Raw genomic sequence first — 22512 nt, forward strand, 5'->3', positions numbered from 1 at the left:
TACAAAAGTTTTTCTCAGAAGCCATTTAAATTGAAATGTTAGCATAACTTTTTTTTTTTTAAATTTAAAAAAAAAAAAAAAAAAAAAAGTACAGTGAATGTACTTAAGTAAAAGACTGTGGCCTTTTAACCGAAAGTGAACCTACACAGTCACCTCAGTGGGTTGTGAAAATAATGAGCTTTTTTCCCCAACCACAGACTCCACATGAAATGACCAAACATTGCCAAAACAATTTGGAGAAATCTGTTCACATATTTTTTTTAATTAAAAAGTGCAATGATTTGTCCATATTTAAACCCTGAATGCAATTATGAACAAACACAAATCAAATACTGAACCTAATTACCCCATTTTTTTTTTTTTAAAAATTTTTTTTTTTTTAAAAAAGTATTGGATACAGAGTTATTATTCCAATATTAACATTTTTAGGAACAGGAAAAAAAAAATCTGAATTTTAAATAATTAATTGTATAATCTAAAAGATTCCCAGATCCTTAAGAAATCTCTGCAAATGACAAGTCAGCAGGACGCTGAAGGACTGTAAAGCTCTAGAACAACTGCTCTGGAAAAAGAAAAAGATGTTTCATCCCAGAAATCACTGCACTCATGGAAACATCTGTCATAACAGTTTGTTCTAAAACATCCAAATGCAAGTTAAATTCATTGAATTAACCCTTTCATGCATAGTGGCCATTTAGTGAACACCTATACAAGCTTTTTTCTTGCATATTCATGAACAGGGATGGCATTTTTGTAAATAAACCACTTTAGTGGACGTTAGCGAGTCATCCAATACGTTTCCACTCACTCAAAAATAAAAAAATAAAAATAAAACTGAACACATTGTAATTACACAAGTTTGCCATTGCAAGATATATTTTATAGATATACATTTAATGATGTATTTTATAAATATTTTATAGAATACTTTAAAATAAATTAAAAAATCAGGATCAATTCTAAATATCATTAATAAACAAAGTATCATTGCATATATCTGCAGAGGTAAAATACTGTATTAAAAACTTCTTGCATTTTTTTTTTTTTTTTTTACGAATTCATGCATGAAAGGGTTCATTTTTAAAATAGATCAATTCAAGACTCATGCTTCTGCCTTCGAATAAAAATTAGAAATTATTTTTTGGACAAAGAAGAGCACAATAATTTAGGTTAAAAAACAAAAAAACTAGTCCGTATGTTTTCTACAAGTCAAACCTGCATTTAGGAAAATGCGAGCTGCAGTGTTTTTTAGGGCTTTGCCGAGGCAACATGCAGCAAACCTACAATTTATAACATCCTTGTCATTACAGGGGGTAGGATGGAGCTTAAACTTTGATCCCTGTTGCGACAGTTTACAGAGCATATTCACCTTTCCCAGGTCCTGTTTTTTCTCATATGTGTAAGAATAGTTCAAGTCCAATATTATTTAACAAAATAAAACCGTTTTAATATTAAAAAAAAAAAAAAAAAAAAAAAAGCAGCACATACCAAATTTTGAGATGTCACAGTTCCACGAAAACCACTGACTGGGCTCAGAAAGTTAAGCCATCTTAGAATTTTTGGCACATTTATTGCAAGAACTTTAACACTTGAAAAAATGTTCTAGTGCAAATCTGCTTTCACAAAGTAGACCAGTTTTAGAGCAGAATGTTGCCTTCCGGTTAGTATTTTTATTGAACACCTTGCTTAATTCAGACAAATGGAAAATGACATTTTGCATGTGATAAAGAGTTTGGTTCTGCATTAAAAGAGTCCAGTTGTATGACCTGAAACCTAGTAAAAAGCAATAATATGACAAACAAATAATTTAAATCCACAGTAGTTGGTCCTTAATGCTGCTAAAAGCCCTGGCATAAAATGCAAAATAAAAATTCAACTAAGATTTTTGGGCGTAATTTAAAAGAAAATGTTACTGAAATACTAAAACTTCTGACCCTGATTAGTAGAAGAAAAAACATAACAAATTAGTTTTTTTATCTGCAATGATAGAATTTATTAACATTTACAACTTAAAATCATCTTTGTATATATACACACAAACACTAAAATTAGATCCCCAGTTTGTTAGAATGACTTTCTTGATACATTAAAAAAAGCTTATTCTGTACACATCCTCTGCAGGCCTACACACTTAAAAAAATAAAACTGGTGTTCACCAAAGTTCAGCACAGCAAGTCAGAATACTGTACAATACACAATGTAAACACACACACAAAATTCTTCCAAATTCTTTTAAAACACATGAAGACAGACTCACAGAAAGAAATGCCTGCAATACAGAAAGGCATTTATAACTACAGCGATTGTGAACTGCAGGACTCCTCTGGGGGAGTGTTAACCACAGATCACACAAAGGTTACATGTTGACCACCCATCTCTGTCCCACATGCAACAGAATAAAGCTCTCTTTTCTTTGCTCAGAGTGACTCACACAAGGCTGGTTCACTGAAGGAAAAGTCAGATTGAGTCTCAGTCTCATGGCATCTTTCAGCTTTCCTGTTACTTGCAGGTTTAAATTTGGATTCCTTGTAACCACAACTTTTTTCTCTGACAACCATAAATGGAGGGCTTTCAGGTGGCTAAACCGACCTCTGATGGTCATGTTGGTGTCCCAAAGAAGAACACACAGGCTCTAAAGTGCGCTGAATCAGAGAAGCAAAGTCTGAAAAGTTAAAACCATTGACGTTATTCTAATGCTTGTTTGTGGTTTTGTCTCTGCTCTTCACTCAAGTTTTAGTGTTATTTTTCTTTCAAAAAGTCTTAAGAGTAGCTTTAAATACTAATTTGATGACAACAGTTAGGTTTGATTAGTTACTTTGCCGTAGTTTCCAGCACATAAATCTGACCAAACTACAGCAGAGTTTTTAAGTACTAAACTATAAAGAGAATGACAAACCTTAACTTTAACCACTGGATTTTTTAGTTTAGAAAAATATGTATATAAGTAGGTTATACCAAACTAAAGTTTTGGACAAAATCCAGCTACCCATGGTTACTGGTCCTTCCATAATGCCATATGCTGACTGTGTCAACAATCAAAGCCATTATTCTACAGTAACAGTAACGTCCATCATAAATGATGTGGTTTTAGTTTTTACTTCATTGCGATTTGTGTCTTCATTAGCAGTGCCTCCCCAGTTCATGGGAGCAGAACCAGCAGATTTGTTCCCTCATCTGAGCATTGAGGGCATGGTGCTGAGCAGCTAGGTCAGGTCAGAGCTCTGCTGGACCTTCATCAAAGCAGCGTCAATGCCGGACCAAATCAGTCTAGACAAAAGAAGAGAGCAGGAGACAGTTATTCCATCAGCTTGCAAGCAGAAAGCTTCCACAATATTTACTTCCTCCCATCATGCATTTCTGCCTTGGCAGGCTGTGGGTCTGATTTGGATTGTGGCACCCTTTCCTGATAGGGGATCCATGAGCTTTCACTAAAAAGGTCCAACATGGAAGTGTTTTGCAAAGAGGACATCAGATTTTTGGGCCATTAGTCAATTGGTTGGTATTTATCAATCAACTAACACAAGTCTCCCATTAATCCATGCGTAAGCTTTAAATAGAATGGAAACATGTCTTTGTTTCACTGATGGGTGGCTAATTCAAAGAACAGCCTGAATCTTTTCCACTGCAGTGTGGGTCGTTACGCTTTAGAGGTTATTGGGTTTGGAAGCACCTGGAAATCATTCTGTCTCAACACATGACAAAAGTTACTTTACCTAGAAACATCTACATGTTCCAGTCACCCATTTAGAATCATAACATTAAAACATTGACTAATCCCCAGACCTGAAAAAGAGATGGTTTTCCAGTGTTCACTCCTGGTTTGCCTACCAAATGAACATTTCCAGTTGATCAGATTTGCTCCCCTCTAATGTCAGATGGAACATCTAACATTAGCAAATTGACTGTGGCCCAGGAACGTAAAAGATTTAACAAACACAGTTAGGCCAAAAATGAACCGTTTCTTCTGGTCTGAATTAGAGTATCAGATATCACAATGGTAGGTAACTTCATCTGGCTAACCAGATTTGGGCCTGAGAGCTAACATTGTACCTATAGGAGACATAGCAACAAATAATGCCATAAAATAGCTACATTTTTGTAAACCTTAAAATAGGTTGAATAATTTGAATAAATCTGAAATACAATAGCATATTTCAACACAATGTTAGCTTACAAAACCACTACCATACCTGAAGCCAAAAAACTTCTAGCAAAGACAATGTTACTATGCTAAGGTTGTTTGTTTAACATGTTAGCATGCTACTATTAGTTAATTCTCACTTTTGTAAGTATTTAAACACTTAGGTTTAAAAAAAAAAAAAAAAAAACCCCAAAAAAACCTACTAAAATACTGTAAAAATGTTGACTTACATGTTAAAGACTGAACTTTAACCTGACATGTGCGACTGTGTAATGTCACTATTATCAGAAATTTTACTAACTGTTAAAATTAGGCCTGTCAAGCAATAACTAAAACCGTATATACATACAGTTAATAAAAAGTACATTTTTCTAATATGGTTAAAAATAGAAAGCATTTAAGTAATACTTGTGTAAACCCCCCAAATATTTGTACGTCAGTGCAGTCAGAAAATACACAAAGATGTTACATTCCTGGAATAAACTCAAAGTACTGCTAGTTTTGGAACAATGTTGGAACATGAAGCATCACCACAACAATTTTACTTCATTACGTGGCCAAACATAACAATGTGTTGGAATTTTGAATGTCAATCCACCATTGTTTGTGGTATTCAACTTACCACCGTGATGCTCAAGCTGATTAACAAAATTAGGGGGTTCAGAAGCAATGATAAATCTCTGGTCGTTTCATGGTAATATTTGATAACCGAACTTATTTGAATGTTCCATTGTCTTTTAACATCAGCAGATAAAATAAAGTGGAGCTACAGATGTGGTGGTTATGTATTGAGAATATTTCAGAAGCAGAATGCAGAACATGAGCTCCTCATTTTAATAATATGTTGTCATGGTCAGAAGTTGGAATTATAGCATATAAACTCCACAAAGGACTAAAATAATAAAACAAGTACAAACATGCCTGTGCATACACACAAAAACACCCACTCTCATCCACTAAGACCGCATTTACAAAATAATGAAGCATTACAGGAATTCTACAGCTATAATGAAGTGGTTGCCTCACCTCATCGTACATGTGGCAACAACGACCAATGCTGAAGTAACACATGGTACCAAAAAGCCAGTTAGAGCAAACTTAAGTTGCACAGCTAAATCAAACACTGGAAAAACAAACAAAAAAAAAAAAATCTTTTGATTCATCTGAGAAAAGAAGAATTTGGGTTAAAAGTTTTTTCTGCGCAGTGACCAGCGGGTGTCACCTTCATCATGTTGGTAGGTTGGGATTCATTTTGCTCCTTTTCTGTCAGGTCTGCCCTCATTATTCAAGGTCCAACCATGTTTGTATGCTGGACCGGATGTGGTACCTGCCCCTTACTTCCTGCAGCACCACAGATTCAAAGTTGCTCTGAAAACATTTACTTGAGTAAAAACTCTAATCTGGTGTCAGTTTCCTGTCCACACAGTACCTTGTAATCTGCACATCTCCACCCATCCTCCACAAAGACCATGGAAACACAGCCACAAATAGACTAGCGGCATTTTACTGGAAGCGCCTCAAGCCTTGACCGTTCTTCCCAGCCATGATTAAAGCAAGCAGAGGCCAAACGGTGTCCTTCAATCAGGGGGAGCCACAGAGGCCTGTTTGAGGCCAGCTTCTGGTTTGACCTCAGCCGCAGACATCACAACTCTATCATGGGCCCATGGCGGGTTTCTCTGTAGCTTAGAGGCTTTTGTCAACATTTTACTTCCAGACTGCTGCTGCGTGTGTGTGTGTGTGTGTATGTATATATATATATATATATATACATATACACATACATATATATATATACACATACATATATATATACACATATATATATATATATATGTATATGAATATGTGAGAGAGAGAGAGAGAGAGAGAGAGAGAGAGAGAGAGAGAGAGAGAGAGAGAGAGAGAGAGAGAGAGAGAGAGAGAGAGAGAGAGAGAGAGAGAGAGAGAGAGACACACACACACACGAGGATTTTCAGCTGTTCCACCAAATCAGGGAAGACTTTACTTGTTTGATTTGGTAGTAAACACTACATTTAGCTCAAAAACAACAATCTCAACCGTACTAGGATCCAAGTCTGGCAAGCAGCTTTGTTTTGTAGTATTTGTTTCCATTTTAAGCCATTCAAGTGAGATTTGTGGAACCAATTAGACACAAAGTCACAGTAAAGGCTTTAAAGGACTCAGTAGCTTACACAGCAATGATGGATCACAAAGCTTGTTTTTAGGAACAGAATAATCTGCTGTAATGTTGTGATCGAGTTTGGCCCGTTTATGAAATCTGACAAAAAGACAAAGCTTGGTAATACTTTTAGAATAAAGGAGTTGTCATTTTGTCTCAAATATCACCTCCGGCTTTAGATTTTCCATCATAAATATTAAACAGTGCAGAAAAATGGTGGAAAAATGTAGGTAATGAAAACCCTCCCAGTCATCAAGTGGCAGATGATTCCTGAGACCATCCCAAATTAGTCATTGCATGTGTGATGTCAAGAATATGATCCAGCCATCATGCTAGCTCCAAAGAAGGAGACACTTCGCAACAGTCATCCTCCTTGACAGCAATCAACCACATCACTGTAAAAGCCTTGATTCCCGGCACCTCCCTGCCAAGCCTAGACATGGAAATATAGTTCGTGTCTACACAGCTGAGTGTGAGAGGGGACGATGTCGTCACTGGGCAGCCTTTCAACTAGAGGCTTGTCCCTGCTCACTCATTCAGGCCCCTAGTGTCTGTCTTCTACCTCAGCCCAAGGGATTAGACTGAGAAAGGGGGTCCTTTCTTCTGGCTGTTAACTCCAGACAATCAGCACAACCACTTGAAATTCTATTCAGGATTTCTAGAGCTGGAAAATGAGAAAAGTTCAAATTGTGTGAAAAGTCTCAAGCAAACAGGTGCTTTTATTTCGAGGCAGATAAAAAAAAAAAAAAAATCTATTTCTGCATTTCTATTCAAGGTATTTCATGGAGCATTTTGCTGTCAAAGACAACACAATCACTCTCACGTAAAAACAAAAGCAGCCTTAAATCAACACGCCGGCTGAGGGCCTTTCTGGTGCGCCGCAACTGTGGGAAAAAGTTGGTTTGGGAGTTTGATGTGATAAATTGATGAGAAAACAAGCATGAAGCCATTTGTCAACTACTTTCCATCTTTAGGAAACAAGAAAAAGTGTAAGTAAGTCCCACTTGCTTTCTTATCGCGCTCAGAAGCAATGAGGAGGAGGAGCTGACGGAAAAGGAAACTCTTTAATCATTGCTTGAGTTTATGACAGAGTTAAAACCAAATTGTACGCAGCCAAATCGAGAGTGGCCATGTGACCATCTGACCTCAACATATTTGCTCTGCTTTTGTTTTTCTCCCTTTGGGACTTCATTTTGGCTGACATAAGCCACCTCTCCAGCCTTCTGTTGCAGATCGAGGTTGGTTTCACGCCTCTCCAAAAGATTTATGATAAAGGAGAAATGGGCAGAGGTCCACATGCCACATCGCACTGGCACCACACTGTCTCCATGGCACCGTGAGAGGAAAGGCGTTAACTGGAGAGTGTTAATGACACATATATGCAGTCACTCTGCCAGCGTAGGGTGTGAGATAGTCTGGACTTGACCTTCTAAGTCCAATTCCTGGAAAATTTAGGTTATCTTGTACTTTCATACACCTCTGCTTGAAAATACTTTTTAAAAAATCCAACAAAGGCTGGATATGCAACATGATACAGTGTTTTAACAGCTTTTTAAAAGTAATCCATCTTTATTATAAATAACAGCAGCACAACATCCAGAAACAGAAGCAGCAACGCCAAGACCAGAACTGCTGTCAAGACTAAAGTCTTCCATAAGAAGAGCCATGCGACTGGAGGTGGGCACATCAAGAACAGGCAAATTCAGACTGTTTAAACCCAGCAACAAGGTCAAGTGCTGATACAACATCACATTAAGTCAGACTTGGGCTATATTTTTTAACCTGAAGGCTCACAACTTTCTGCTTTTGGGGAGGAAAAGCAACTTTTTCAGTAAATGCAAATTCTCTCATTCAGTTAAATGAACTACATAAGTTTTTTTTAAAAAATGTTTGTTATTCACAGCAAAACTACTTAGCAGAGCTGAAAGCTTTAACTTTCTTTCCAGTTTGTGCATCAAAAGCATGAAGATGACTACAGGAAGAGATGTGGAGGGACTTGAGGAGTTGGGCTGAAGCACAGCAGAGAGGGACACGTATGTGGGATTTATTCAAATATTCAAGCAAAGCAATTTAACCAAGTTTGCTACTTAGTATTGAAGCTTTTGTTGCCTCCCATTTTGTTTTAGGTACAGTCTGTCAACTGTGCTCTAATTTACTATCTTTTATTATTAATTAGGTTTTTAATGAAAACAAAACTCATTTGGTGCAACAGGACCAAAACATTAAGCTCAACGATGACAGAACAAAAGCCAGTGGCAGTTGGGATTTAAGAATAAAAACAATAAGACAAAGGTTGGCTGTGCTACTGTAATTCTTGGCTTGTTTAGTCAGTGGCAATAACCTACCAGAATGTTTATCTGCTTATGTAACCAGGAGAAACAGGAACATTTCACAGTCACTGCAATGACAGGCACTCAAAACTTGGCCGCCACTACGAGCCAAACAATGCACTGCATACCGGCTGCAGGTTTCTGCTCCCATGATTCAGTAAGAAGTATATTCTTACTATCTTCCTTGAAGTACAACCTTAAAATGCTCAACCTGCTTTTAAGTCATTGCTCATTTCTGTGACCACATTTCTTATTCCTATAATTAGACAAGCGTTTCCCAGAACATCAGTTTTCTGCTCAATTTTAGGCAATTTCTTAGATGTTTTTCATCATTTTCACCCACGTTTTCCTGAGCTACGAGATCCTGAAACTGGCAACTCTGCAAAGATACATCAGGATGTGGAGCACTTACAATAACAGCCATATTCATGCACAGCTCTCCTGCAAGGCTGTTGGAAAACTGGAAGTTTACGCTCTTCTGTAATCGCACTGAGGTATTAAATGTGTAGAGTGTTTCTGCAGGATGTGAAGTAGACTTCAGACTCACCGTCAGTACAGACGCAGCACTTGCAGAGACATACACAGAGACACAGGAGGAGGACCGCTGCCACGCCACACACTGAGATGAGGATAATTACAGCTGGACGCACTGTGGCACACAAACACATTTAGATGAAAATACTGTTTATACTAAAAGAAAAAAATGTAAAATTTGTGACATGTGGACTAAAAATGTTAAGTGGTGTGGCCTGAGAAGAATAAATCACTTTAAAGAAAATCATCTTTCCCTTGTAAGCTGACGTTACAGGATGCAGGAGCTCATCAAAGCTGCCGTAATTACCCGCGACGAAAAAAGGGAAAAACACACAAAAACCTCAAACCCCATGAATCTTAAAATACTCTAAATCAGAGGCATTCAGTTCTGCAAAGTCCACAACCCTGCAGGTTTTCCATGCATACCTGCTTCAACACACCTGAATCATAAACTGGATCCAACAGCCGATCAGGTTCAGATTTATTTGAGTCAGCTGTGTTGGAGCAGGGATTCATGGAAAACCTGCTGGATTGTGGCCCTCATGGGACCACATCTAGTATCCCTGCTCTAAATGTATGTTGAATAAACTTCACCGTTTGTATTGAGGGGCAGAGTCAGGGCTTTCTCCAACCCCCGATGGTGCACGATGCACTTGACTGTCAGGTCGGTGAGCAGCGCCGACTGGAAGAACACCGTGCTCGTCACCATCGTCGTGCCGTCGCCCTGTTCATAAGCTGACAAAATGGGCGGCCCCAAAGTTTGGTTGTCGCCGCCGACGTCCCATGTGATCTCTGCTGCGGGCCGGGACTGGGCGGTGCAGTTGGCCTCTGTCACTCCTGGAGACGCCGTCACATGGTTCACCTCCGGTTTAGGTAAAACTGAAGAAAGAATGATTGAAGGCTACAATCAGAATAATGAATACCCTGGTGGTTTCGTGTGGCGCTACTTTTATCTGTAAAGGCAGCAAAATGGAAACAAGCGCTCACAGATACAAGTCGCCATCTGAGGGGCCAGCATGGAAACAAAAGCCAGACAGAATGTAGGCAGTGCAGCTTTTACTGACTGGTGTGTGTTTGTGTGTGTGTCTGGATCTTTGGTTCCATCAGTTTAGACAAAAACAAAGCCTGTTAAACAGAGCAAGAGGGATAAACATGCACTCACACCCACACGAACACACTGAGGCCTTGTGTCTGAGGAAACAGAGCACCAGTCATCTCCTGGGCTTAATCCCAATTTTATTCCCACTTTCCCCTATGTGTGTGGGCTTTATCTAAGGAAAAACACACACACAGAGGAAGACACTCCTGGAAAATTGGCACAGGACTTCTACAAATCCCCTCGGAGCTTGGCGAGGAAAAGAAGCGTATAAGTGTTAAGTGTTGCTGAGGGACAGAGGCGGGTTATGCAGTAGCTTAATGATCGACTTCAGTACCTTTCACCTCTAGCCTGATGGGGTTTGTTTATACACAGTGCTTCCCCTTCCTGAACTACACCAGGGATACACCCTCATCCATATAAATAACACACATTTCCACCCTGCCTATTTGATCTCTCCAGTGCACAACATTTGAAGAAAAGTTGATAAAATATTTGCATTCGTCATCAGTTTTTCATAGATCATAGATCACTGGGCTGTGTAGGTTACTGAGGATGATCAAATAAAGCATTATTTAGTTGCGTTCTAAGTTTTTGGAGCTTGACCTGCACTAAAGTCTGCAGGTCAAAACAACTTGTTCAACTTAACCAAGGCACGTAATTATGAATAACATAACCTGATTTTGGAAATGAATAAGTTACTGAAGAAATATTCAATAAATGTGGTTTTTTAGACTATCAGCTCTTTTGGGGTGGGGGAGGGGGGTTGCCCCTCTACACAATACAACAATACAACCCCTCTACAAACGTCTCCTAAATGCACCTAAAATCTTCTACAGTCAGAAAAGCAGCAATCCAAAAAGTATTCCAGTCTTTCAGACCAGTTTGTCCTGTTCATCAACAACTGTTTAAATAAAACAGAAAAACAATGAAGCAGCTACCAGAAAATACTTTGCTCTTCATTTTTAGCCGCCTTTTGCGATGTGGGGAACCATTATTTTAATGGAGATCCAGGTGGCTTTTTAGCAGAAACCGTAAGAGCTAATCACTGGGAAAAGATTTGAGGAGTACAAGAACCGCAAAAGCTGTAAAGTACAATTCTCTGACCTTTTCGAAGGCCTGCTTATTAAGAACGAACCACTTAGTAAAAGTTAAGACACTAGTTTGAATCATGAGATGCCCAAATATCTATTATTATGCAAATTGTTTTTTTTTACCCTGAAATCATCTGTAACAAAAATATTCGTCTTATCAGGCCCCAAAACAGTTTTAACTCTAATTTTGAGAAATCTTTTCATGCTGCCATATTTACATTACATATTTACATAACACTAGCAAAAACACAATTCATTTGATGAATTTTAGAGCCTCTAAAAGGTAAAGTGGCAAAAATGTTTATTTTCTTTTTAAAGGTAAACTTGGAACATTTTCTATAGAAAAAGAAAATACAGATAATTAGAGAAAAAAAAAAAGGTCTCACCATAAACAGAGAGGCAGGTGGTGGCGCTCCTGCTGCCATCTGGGTATGTGTGGAACTCACAGGTGTAGCAGGCCTCGTCCTCCATGTGGACCTGTTTGATGGTCAGCTGGGTGTCTCCCAACGTCTGGCTCAAGCTAACCCGACCCTTGAAATGTTCATCCGTGTGGTGGCTTCGTTTTGAGTAGTAGGCCACGGTGGTGGTGTCACCCTGCTCGGCCGTCTTCCTCCACAGGACCTGGTGAACTCTCTCAGGGAGGCTGTACCAGCAGGAGAGAGTGGCAGGCCTCCCGCTAAAGGCGGTCCTGTTTCCCTCCAGATGAACTTTACCTTGTAGGAACAAAGACAGGTTTCAGAATATGGAAAGTCACTGTGGAAATATCCTGCTTACATGATGTAAAGTGGAATCTTTACAGTGTGTGTAGGGTTTGAGATAACATGAAAAGTCTGGGAGTAATAAAAATGTGTGTGTGCGCATTTAACACAGGAAGCACAGAGCTTCGCTGGGTTTCTTCTCCTGCTGATCTGGGAGTTCAAACCATGTCCTAATCACTTCCTGTTTCTTTAAGGGAAAAACAAGCAGTCCCAGGACTTGGTGTGAATAATCAGCGACCCTGACACAAAGAGAAAAAGGCTTAGTCTCGAAGAAAGAACAAAAGTTCAACCATCAGGTGGGGCCGCGCAGTATTGAAGCACTTTTTTCCTCCTCGGAGAACTTCTGCCCCGCCAATTTTAGAGGTTTCCATACTTTAGAAAAGCTGGCTGAAATGAAAGCAGGTTTGCAAAGAACTTGACGAGCAGTTCGATTAATCGAGACCTGGTGTGCTGGAAGTGGGAAGAACTGAAAAACAAGCAGCGTCTCTTGACTGAGAAACCCCATAACAAAAAAGGAACGTTCATTCTCTAAATCATAAATAAAGCAGGTGATGGTGCCCAACCAGAAACGCTGATGCAGGTCTTGGCTGCTTCCTGTCCTCTGGGATAAACGTCAAAGATGCAGCTATAGCAGCCTCCATCATCCGCCCGCACCCTGTTGATGGTGATGTAGCTGGCATCGTTGTTGGTGGAAGTGAGCTGCACAGTTGGCTCCTGGTGGAAGATGTGAACCGCTGCACCGTGCTCGTACGCCAGAAGCAGCTTGGAGTGCCTGTTGAGCCAGCGTACCTGGCGGATGGTATCACCTGGTGCCGTGGTGATGTTGCAGCCAAGCACAAGGGGGCGACCTGCCTCTGCGGTCAGACTGGCAGGAGCTGTGACCAGACCTGAAGGCGGGCACAAAAAGCTGATTAGCAGAAGTCAGGGAGTGAAGAATCTCAAAGTGCCTGTAAGAGGAGAAGATTAAATCAGCAATAATGCAAATGGATTAAACATTTTACTTTAAAAACACCAGTTCTGCTGCTTCTGACCTTCCTGGGTGCCTTTCTTACATCTCCAACCAGTTGGCCCATTCTCATGATATCAACAAGGCATTCTGGTTCAGACATCTGCTGCTTGCTGGATATGTTTTAATTTCATCAGCAGTTTCTGAGATACTGAGACCACCTTGTCTGCCACCAACAACCATGTTTATCTAAAAGTCACTTAACTCCCCTTGCTTCCCCGTTTTAACTTTAGCAAGTCGTCTCGACATGCCTTCCTTCCTGGATGCATTAAGATGCTATTTGTGCTAATAAGGAATAAATACACAATTTTGCCAAAAGTATTGAGTTATCGATACAAAGGAGGGAATTCATGTGTTTTGATCACTTCCAGGGCCACATATGTTTAAAATCAAGCTTCTAGACATGTAGGCTGCCTCTACAAACATTTGTGAAAGAAAAGGTCGATCTCAGGAACTCAGTAAAGTCCAGTCATGGAATTTCCTTGGGCCAGGTGTTCAAATGTAATCTGATCAGATTTCATTAATCGGATTGGATTAAATCTTGAAAATGGGTTGTTCGTAAGGGGAAGGAGGATTTTGAAATAGGATTGGATTAAATAACCAATCTGGATAAAGTGTTCACTTTGTGTTCAAAACGTTGGGGTCAGATCTGGATAACTTTGATCCAAGAAAACCGGATTATCCTGATCCAAACAAATTGTTGGATTTCAGGAAGAAAATGTGGTAAAACAACAAACTTGGTCAAATAATAGATTTTTTCCATTCAGTGCTTGTGATTATATTGTGCCCTTGACTTCTAATAGTGGCATCCGTTACTATACGTCCAGTCAGCCCCTCGTTCTGACAGGCAGTGACAGGGTCCGATTCCGCAACATGGGGCTCAGAGAGGAACACTGAGCCTTTACTATTTGAAACATTGGCACAATATCCAGTGTCATCAATTAATTTGCTTTTACTATCAAATTAAAAGTGAATGTTTATGATTTTTGTGTTGTTTCTCAAAACGAAAAACATTTTAAGTGACCCTGTATTGGATCTTCTATCTGTCGTCCTTTACATAGCTAGTACCCACACAATCCCTTTAATCTGGATTTGGTCATCTGAAAACTGTGATTGTGGATCAGGGTGATCCAATCTAATGTTGCTTTGAAAAACTGGCATAAAATTAAGACTGATAACCAGATCATGGATACTAAAAAGTAGATCCAGATTATATCTTTTGAAAAACTGGCCCTTTGCTAATATACACTCTGCAGTCAGCCATCACAACAGCAGCTCCGCCATGAGGTGGTCGCCATGTACAATGACAGAGCAGGTCAGCGGATGCTGAGGTTCATAGTACACAAAGGTCTACAACCTCCAATTCCTGCAGACCTCCAGACTCCATGTGGTCTTCAGATTAGCTCCACATCAGTGTCGAGACACCTTAGTGGTTGGTTTCCATGGTGAGTTGCTGGATCCAAGCCAAACATCACCAAGTGCAATACAAAGCGTGTGAAACCCACCACCACTGGACTCCAGATCAGTAGAAACGTGTTCTCTGCAGTGACAAATCACACTTCTCCATCTGGCAATCTGACCGACAAGTCTGGGTTTGGTGGTTGCCAGGACAACAGGACCTGTTTGATTGCATTGTGCCAAGTGTGAAGTTTATTTTATTTTATCAGGTAAAAACAATTGATAACTTTTCATTTACAACGATGACCTGGCAAGAGGCCCCAGCAGAAGCTAAAAGTTTGATGGAGGGGGGTTATGATGTTGGGTTGGTCTTCAGGAGCTATGCTTGGACCCTTAGTTCCAGTAAAAGGAACTCTGGATGCTTCGTTTTTTAAAAGATTTGAAGAGATTTTGGCGAATTCCATGTTCCTGACTTTATGGGACCAGTTTGGGGATGGTTCCTTCCTGTTCCAGCATGACTGCACACCAGGACACAAAGCAAGCACCATTTATACATGATGGGCCGCAGTTTGGTGTGTGTCACTGGCTCTTGAGCGAGGTGGATGCTTTTCTTTTCTCCTCCTCTGCTTTTCCTACACTGTCTGTCCGTGCTTTTCTAGTTTAGGAGCCTCTCTCTGTATCCCTTCCTAAACTCACAATTTACAATCACCACAGATCGGGTCAGCTGGTCTCTCAACGCAATAGATCAAATCTTTTCCACTCAGAGAGCAGGTAAAGGGGAACCCGCGTGTCCTGACGGAATGTATATGGCTGGATACGTGATGGATTCTTGAGCTAAGTGGAAAGTCATGTGCTTGTCCATAGAGGATATGGAAGAAGACTGGACAATTGGACTCCTGTTAACTGGTTTCCTGTTATTTGGCGTTTGCGGGTTTATGGTAATTGGAAAACTTTTGAAACTGCTGCAGAGCAATGCAGTGTGTGAGATCCGGGCTCAGAACAGTGTGACTCCGGTTCTGAACGAACAAAATCGCAAACTGGATGCCGTCCTTGCCCACAGTGGCAAACTGGCTGTGATTCCTGAACTGGTCCAAGGAGTCAATAACAACCTGGAGAGACTGTCTGCTCGGATCGCTGGAAACTGACCACCATTTCGGCTGATTGGATTCTTGAGACCATGCAAAGACTCAAGGCTGGGAAATACCAGCCTGACCCAAACAATAAGACTGTTATCTGGATCTGGCACTGTCGACATGGCCTTGAAGGCTGGACAAGAAGTTTCTCCTTGGAATGTTATGCAGACATGTCAGAACAACTGTGTGTACACATTTAAAATTGCACAAGAGGAAAATAAACATTTGACCTTTAAATTTATGCCATCATCACTGATCTTTTGCAATATGTTGTTTGGACTGTAATGAAGAGGCTGAAAACATCTGCAGCAACATTTTTATGTCAAATCTAAGACAAGAAAACCCTAAAGTTTTCACACCTGATAAGCACCATTTATAGTAACTTGTGATTAAGTTTGGTCGAAGAAAATATTTCTCTAATTATTCTTATTATCTGTAAAAGAAATAATAAAGCTAATGTAGATATGACAGTTCTCAGTTTGGATAAATTGGAAATGATAAGACCTGAAATCCTCAAAGATTCCAAAAAGCCCCATCATGCAGAATATACCTTGTGTCATCAAGACTGTTGCTCCTAAGATCCACAGAAGAAGACAAATGATGAGGGTGGGTCCCCGCATCGCACACCAGACCCGGATTACCAACTCACACGTTGACCCGGTCTCACATCCAGTCTGCAGCTGGAAACACAAACACAGTCAGAGTGCTGCAACCGCAACCTAAATCCTACTGGCGAACCTCAGCATCAAGCATTTTTCACATCTTGTGGCCACAAAAACTTTCAAAGATTTGTCAAATTTACAAAGATTAAATCAAGCAGGCGTTGAGCAGATATATCCCTGTAAGCTGTCCAGCTGCACAAACAGAGCTGCATCTTATTGGCAAGGCGTCTGTTGAACAGGAAGCCAGAGGACGACATTAGTGATGACAACATCGCCTCAGCAGCATAACCGATTACACTACTAGTAGCTGATGAGAAATATAAATATGTCAACACGTTTTGGGGGGTTGTTTGTGCATGTAATGCTGTGGTTTGCAGTCACCATGGCAATATTTTAGCATCAGCAACAACTTCTAATTAAAGACATCACCTGGGGTCTTATGGGGGCTTTAAACATTAATCCACAGCATGCTCCATGCCGGGAAGCCCATAATTATCCAAGAGCAAAACAAGCTGCCACCTTCATGTCTAGACAGCATCAAAGGTTCAGATTTCCAAATCAATACCTCAATGAAATTACAGAGGCCGGATCACGGTGAGAAGACATTACTCATTCAGGTTATCACATTTAGAGTGTATTTATATAGAACAGAGGGTGTGTGTGGACAGACTGCAGGCAAGTCTAGAGGTTGGTTGGTTGTAAACACCACATATGGCAAAGCCAAGCACTTTCAATCTGCTTCAAAACTAGTTTCAGATCAGCTTTAAACATCCTTAAAAATGAGGAATCAGGTTTCAATCAAAAGTAAAATGGACTTAATGGGAAAGTATATCATCCGTCCCCCGCAGCCTCAACCACTAGACAGACCAGGTCCAGACCTCAAAGCTTTATGGGCAATATTTGCTCTTTTACAGTGCCAACCATCTGGCTTCAAACATGCAGCTTGCTCCTGTTGGGCAACAGTTAAACTTCTTTTCCACTACAAAACCACTGGTGCAGACAGCTTTAATGGCTCAATGTGCCCAAATCAATCAGATGTCAGGCTTTCAATGCTTTTAAAGCAGATGCTTTGAATCTGTGCAGCATGTTTGCTGTGGCAGAAAAATTTCCTCTGATATTTCAGGAACTTTTCAGCTTCTTTGGAAATGAAAAGGCTGCAAAATAAATAAAATGCCAGGCAATACGAGTGTCACACATGTCTGTGGAAGGAAAACCACCCTGCCAAGTAAATCCCTACTCTACATCCACAGCTGCTCTACATGGGCTTTCTTTGGAGGGAAAAACTAAAGTTTATAATTGTTTCCACATTTCTTTTTAGTATGAGCCAGCCCATTCTGTTCCTGTAAATCTTTTTCTTGAAAGACTTACCATAAGAAAAACATTTAAATGGATTGAACAGGTGCTGCAAGGAAACATCTGTGGTAAATCTGGCAGTTTTAGTTTTTTTTCTGAAACATTCAGAGGGAATTTGTTAGAGAGAACAAACAAACTAATTCTAAGCGTCCTATCAGAATGTTGATTTGCCACAGAATTAGAAAAACTCCCCGCAGGTGGATTTAATGAAATGTTCAAATTCAGAAAACTGCGCACTTTTCTGATTCTGAGTCGCTGTAGCTGTGACTTTGTCATGAAAAACACATTAAACTTACCTTCTGATAAATATTTCTTCACAGAAGAAAAAAAAAAAAAAGCTGACTCCCAAGCTTTGAGATGTTTCCAGTCCAAGAGGTCGAGTCAAACTAAAGCTGCACGCTCCGATGTTCATACATTTAACAGTGGACGACTTCCTGTCGCCTCTCGCAGTCCCAGGTCTCCACAAGCAGCCTCGGATCCTGTGGAAACCTGAAGAAACGGAGACACCTAGTGGCCATAAGGTGCTACTGCAGCTACAATTCTTCATTCACAGACAGAAACTAAAACTGTTGTGTCCTCTGGTTGTCTGTTGAAAGATGAGTCATTGAATTATCACAGACTTTTAATATTAATCATTTGTTACAGTAATATAAAGTATATATTGTTAAAATCTTACACAGGATGACTGAATATTCTCTCTAAACAAAGGGAAAAAATGAACTTTTACAGTTTTACAAAGACCAGCCATAAAATCCCAGCCATGCTTAATTCATAAACATTTTGTGAGTGCAAAATCAATGGAGTTATTTTTAGCTTGAACTACAAAAAAGTACACATTGTGTCAGTTGTTGACCTGTAATTTAATGTAAAATGTTTGAAAGCCTATTTCCATTCTAAAGTTTTATAAATTAAAACTTAGATAAACAAAAGCACAAGAAATCATGAACTGTGTCATTATTCATTCAACAAAAACTAAACCATAATATAGAATCAGATGGGGGGAAAACTCACCAAATGATGCCATATCAAAGAATACCTTATTTTATGTTTTATACTATTAGTATCTCGAAGTGTTGGAGAGGAATTTTCCTTCCAACATTCCTTCAGTTCATTGAGTATTGCAGTTTGTTTCTCTGCTGATTTCTTGAGGTCCAACCACAACACCTCCATTATTGTGGAATTTGACAGAAAGAAAATAAATTTTAAACAGCTGCCAGGAGCGATTGTATTTATTTATTTGTTTTTAATTGTGAACATATGACATGCTTAATGAGGCGTCACACTTTCTGTGAACATTGCAGCTCAGGTTGAGCTTACTGTTGCGTAAACTCCTGGTATAATGACAACTGCTTTGAATGTTTTGATTTTGCAAATAATTTTCTCACTGTAGAAAGATAAAATATCATTTTATTTCCTGGCATTGTGTAATTACAGCCAAATTCTACCAACAACAAGCCTAAACCACAAATAGAAGCCTAATCTTCTATTTAAATGGCCCTGATAAATACATGAAAATCATTTGATGAACAGCAGCTGCCTGTTACCCAACATTTTATTTACCATGAAAGCCAGAAGATTAAGTTCTTTTCTGAGGGAACTTTCTTTTTCACATGAATGTGAACATGCTGCCCAGCATGGCAGATTTTACTCTTAACCCATTGTTGCCATATATCAAACTATTAATTGATACAAACAATGGTGCAGAAAGAAATATTACATATGCAGCTGATTTATAATTAAATGCAACATTTTATTTTATTACACCCACACACTTGTAAAGAAAGCAAAGCAGCAATAAGTCAACAAAATATGAATAAAAGGAGAAACTTGGTTTAGAAAACGCCTCATCGGTGCAACATTTAAACACTTTTTAACTAAACTGAAGGAGTTATTATTAAAAAATTATTTGAAAAAAATTAACATCATTAAAAGTATAAAAAACACAAAAATGCCCTCAAATGCATCTCATCCAGTTTTAACTTGTAAAGTAAACTATGTAAAGGTTGTGGTTTCACACAGTCTCCTCACTTCTCTGTCTGGTGTGTGTCACCTGATTTCCTGATTTCTAATAAAAACAGACAATTTTACACAAACAGAGACTTCGGTGAGGCGTAGAAATATCCACAAAGAGGTGTGAAACCACGTGGCAAGTCAGTTACTCTCATCTGATTTGGATGATTTCAGCTGGGATTTATCTCAGAGCCTATGGAGCAAAAATCATTTCATTAACCTCATTGTATGAAATTAACTACATCAACATTCGATCTTTAGCTTCTTTAAAAAGACTTACCTTGTGTTGTTTTTTCTTTTTAGTTTAACAACACACAGCAGAACAATGATGAGCAGAGCAACACCCGCACAGACACATGACACAATAAGCCCAGTAAACCCTAAAACACACAGAGAAAATCTGTCATCAGCAGTGACAAATAAACTACTGGTTCAGGTGTGAAATGAATCATTTTGCAGAGTTGTGGGAAGGGGTAATGGTACGGAAGAGTATTGCACTCACTTGGAAAAACAACCACTGTTTTTCTGAATTAACAAGTTTTTCTTTTCACTCTGAAATTAATAAAGTATTTTTATTTCATTAAAAAAATATCTGTACCAGTTAAGAACGAAAGGAATAAAGAAAGATCTCTTAAAAATGTCTTTGGTTGCAGTTTCAGGATTCACAACAACATGAAGTTTCCTATTTGAAACAGAATTTAAGAGCAGATCAAATATTTATAAACATCAGGCAAGACTGAGGTTTTACAGTACACATTGTTTTACCCATAAAGACCCAACATATGAAAAAAAGGCAAAATAAGTCCAGTTTCTTTAATATAAAGTCTTCATTCGTCCCTTTAACAGAATGTAAAATAAAATAGGACCAAACTGTTTTAAGGATATTTACCACTTATAACCAGGTGATACGTCAAAATATTTAGTGTAATATCCAACTTTCTGGTGTCCATTAAAGGACAGAAGACGACAATCAGACTGTGTTCCACAAGGTTTTGAGCAAAGTTTGTATTAAGTGGTGTCAAGAGTCCTAGAAATGGTATGTTTCATATTTATTCTGCTGGTTTCTTATGGGTTAAACATGAACCTGTTCTGATCTTTGTTTCTGAGCAATACATAGAAGATCACAGCAAAACAACCACAGACCATCCCTGAGGGAAAAAAACAAAGTTTTAGGATGTGACACAATCCGTAATAATAAAGCAACAAATATAAACATTAACTTTCTGAATGCTCTGTGATTAGATCCAGATTCTGCGTCTACATGTGGTAAAAGAAACATCAGAATCAGAAAGTCATCACAAATCTCTACATCTGAGGCTTCAAACTGCTTCTCACCATCTGGATGGGTCTGTTTGAGCTCAGGAATCATCACAAACACCTCCATCTGAGGACCTGAGAGCACTCGGGCTGCACATCCAACCTGGATGCTGTTGTCACGGAGACCTGACAGTACAGCTGTCACGGTGACGGTGACTGCACCGTTGGTGTGGTGGACACTGACAGCGTTGTGGTGAGAGAAGTTAAGTTGCTGTTGTGTAGACGTCAGTGTTACGGTGGGAGCAGGTCGACCTGTAGCTGAACAGGACACATCTGACTCTGCAGAGTTTGATTCTCTGACATGAAGGACGGGTTCATGCAGCTCTGCAGAGGAAACAAACATCATCATAACCAGAATGGAAGTTAAACACTTTAAATCTAATGCTGTCAGGTTCTTACCATAGAGTTGTATGCAGGTTGTAGCTGTCACAGCTCCATCAGGGAAGGTGCTGAACAAACACACATAACAGCCTTCATCCTCCTTTGTTATATTCTTGATCACTATGGAGGTTTCATTCAGTTCAGGATCTTTAAACTCAACTCTTTCTTTGAAGTCTGGATTCACCATCTGTCCAAAAACTGGGTTGAATGTTGCCATGTTTTTATCCTCATTGTGTAAGATTTTCTGCCATGTGACCTGAAGGATGTGCTTTGTTTCTCTGAGCTGACAGCTGAGGTGAGCTTCTCCTCCCACTGCTGCCATGACAGTTTCCTGTGTCACTACCAGCTCTGTTCGACCTGCACAGACTAAATACAAGTTAGACACAGAAATAAGGACATCTGGTTTATTTCAGCTGTGAATTTGAGCTTTTAAAGAGGCCGCTCAACACCTTGAATGACAACAGCCACATGCAAACATGTCTCATGAGGATTTTATTTAGGCTTTTGTACTTTAAATCAATATAACGACAACGGTTACTAGCAACAAGGGTAAAAACAACAGTACAAGCTGATGCTTCTTCATCTTACCTTTTGGAAAAAATCCACATGATAACATCAGACACACGAACACACCATGCACCATCATGGCAGTGACAGCACTGAAAGTCACGATAGTCCCAATAAAATGAGTCTGTGCATTTGTTAATTTCCCGTTTTTTGTTTCGCGCACACAGTTTCGCAAGATCACACCTAAAACCACCTCCTAAGAGGAAGCTGCAAAGCCACAGACACTGAAAATGCCAGAAGTGTCAGTTTTCATGTCGTGTTAGCTGAAATTTCATTTCCACCTGGCATGAAGTTGTGCTGCTTGGTTTACTTTATCCAGTGTAAACTAGACTGAAATTTCTAAACTAGCTTATGAAATTATTTTGCAGTATTATATGTACTTATTAACTCCAGCTGAATGCAAGTAATGTTAGCAATACATTTCTAAAAATAGTAGCATAAAGTACTAAATCTTCTGACTGAGACGTAGATTTATAAGTGACTTTAACTGTGAAAAGATACTTATGTAATGTTGAACTGTTCTGAACCAGAAGAATCATATAAAAGTTACCAT

General features: G+C 39.3%; 1 protein-coding gene across 1 annotated transcript; it reads right to left on the reverse strand.

Annotated features, from left to right (window-relative positions):
* Positions 1–1976: 1976 nt before the first annotated feature.
* Positions 1977–18063, reverse strand: LOC306774194 (poliovirus receptor homolog). The gene is made up of 7 exons (XM_079264176.1): positions 17981–18063; positions 16220–16349; positions 12696–13019; positions 11761–12087; positions 9779–10063; positions 9198–9299; positions 1977–3267 (listed from the first exon to the last, which is right to left on the reverse strand). The coding sequence occupies exons 2-7, from the start codon at positions 16287–16289 to the stop codon at positions 3263–3265; spliced, it is 1113 nt and encodes a 370-aa protein (XP_079120302.1). The 5' UTR covers positions 16290–16349; positions 17981–18063; the 3' UTR covers positions 1977–3262.
* Between the last annotated feature and the right edge of the window lie 4449 nt (positions 18064–22512).

Source organism: Telmatherina bonti, assembly GCF_933228915.1.
Source record: "Telmatherina bonti genome assembly, chromosome: 24".
Lineage (NCBI taxonomy): Eukaryota > Metazoa > Chordata > Actinopteri > Atheriniformes > Telmatherinidae > Telmatherina > Telmatherina bonti.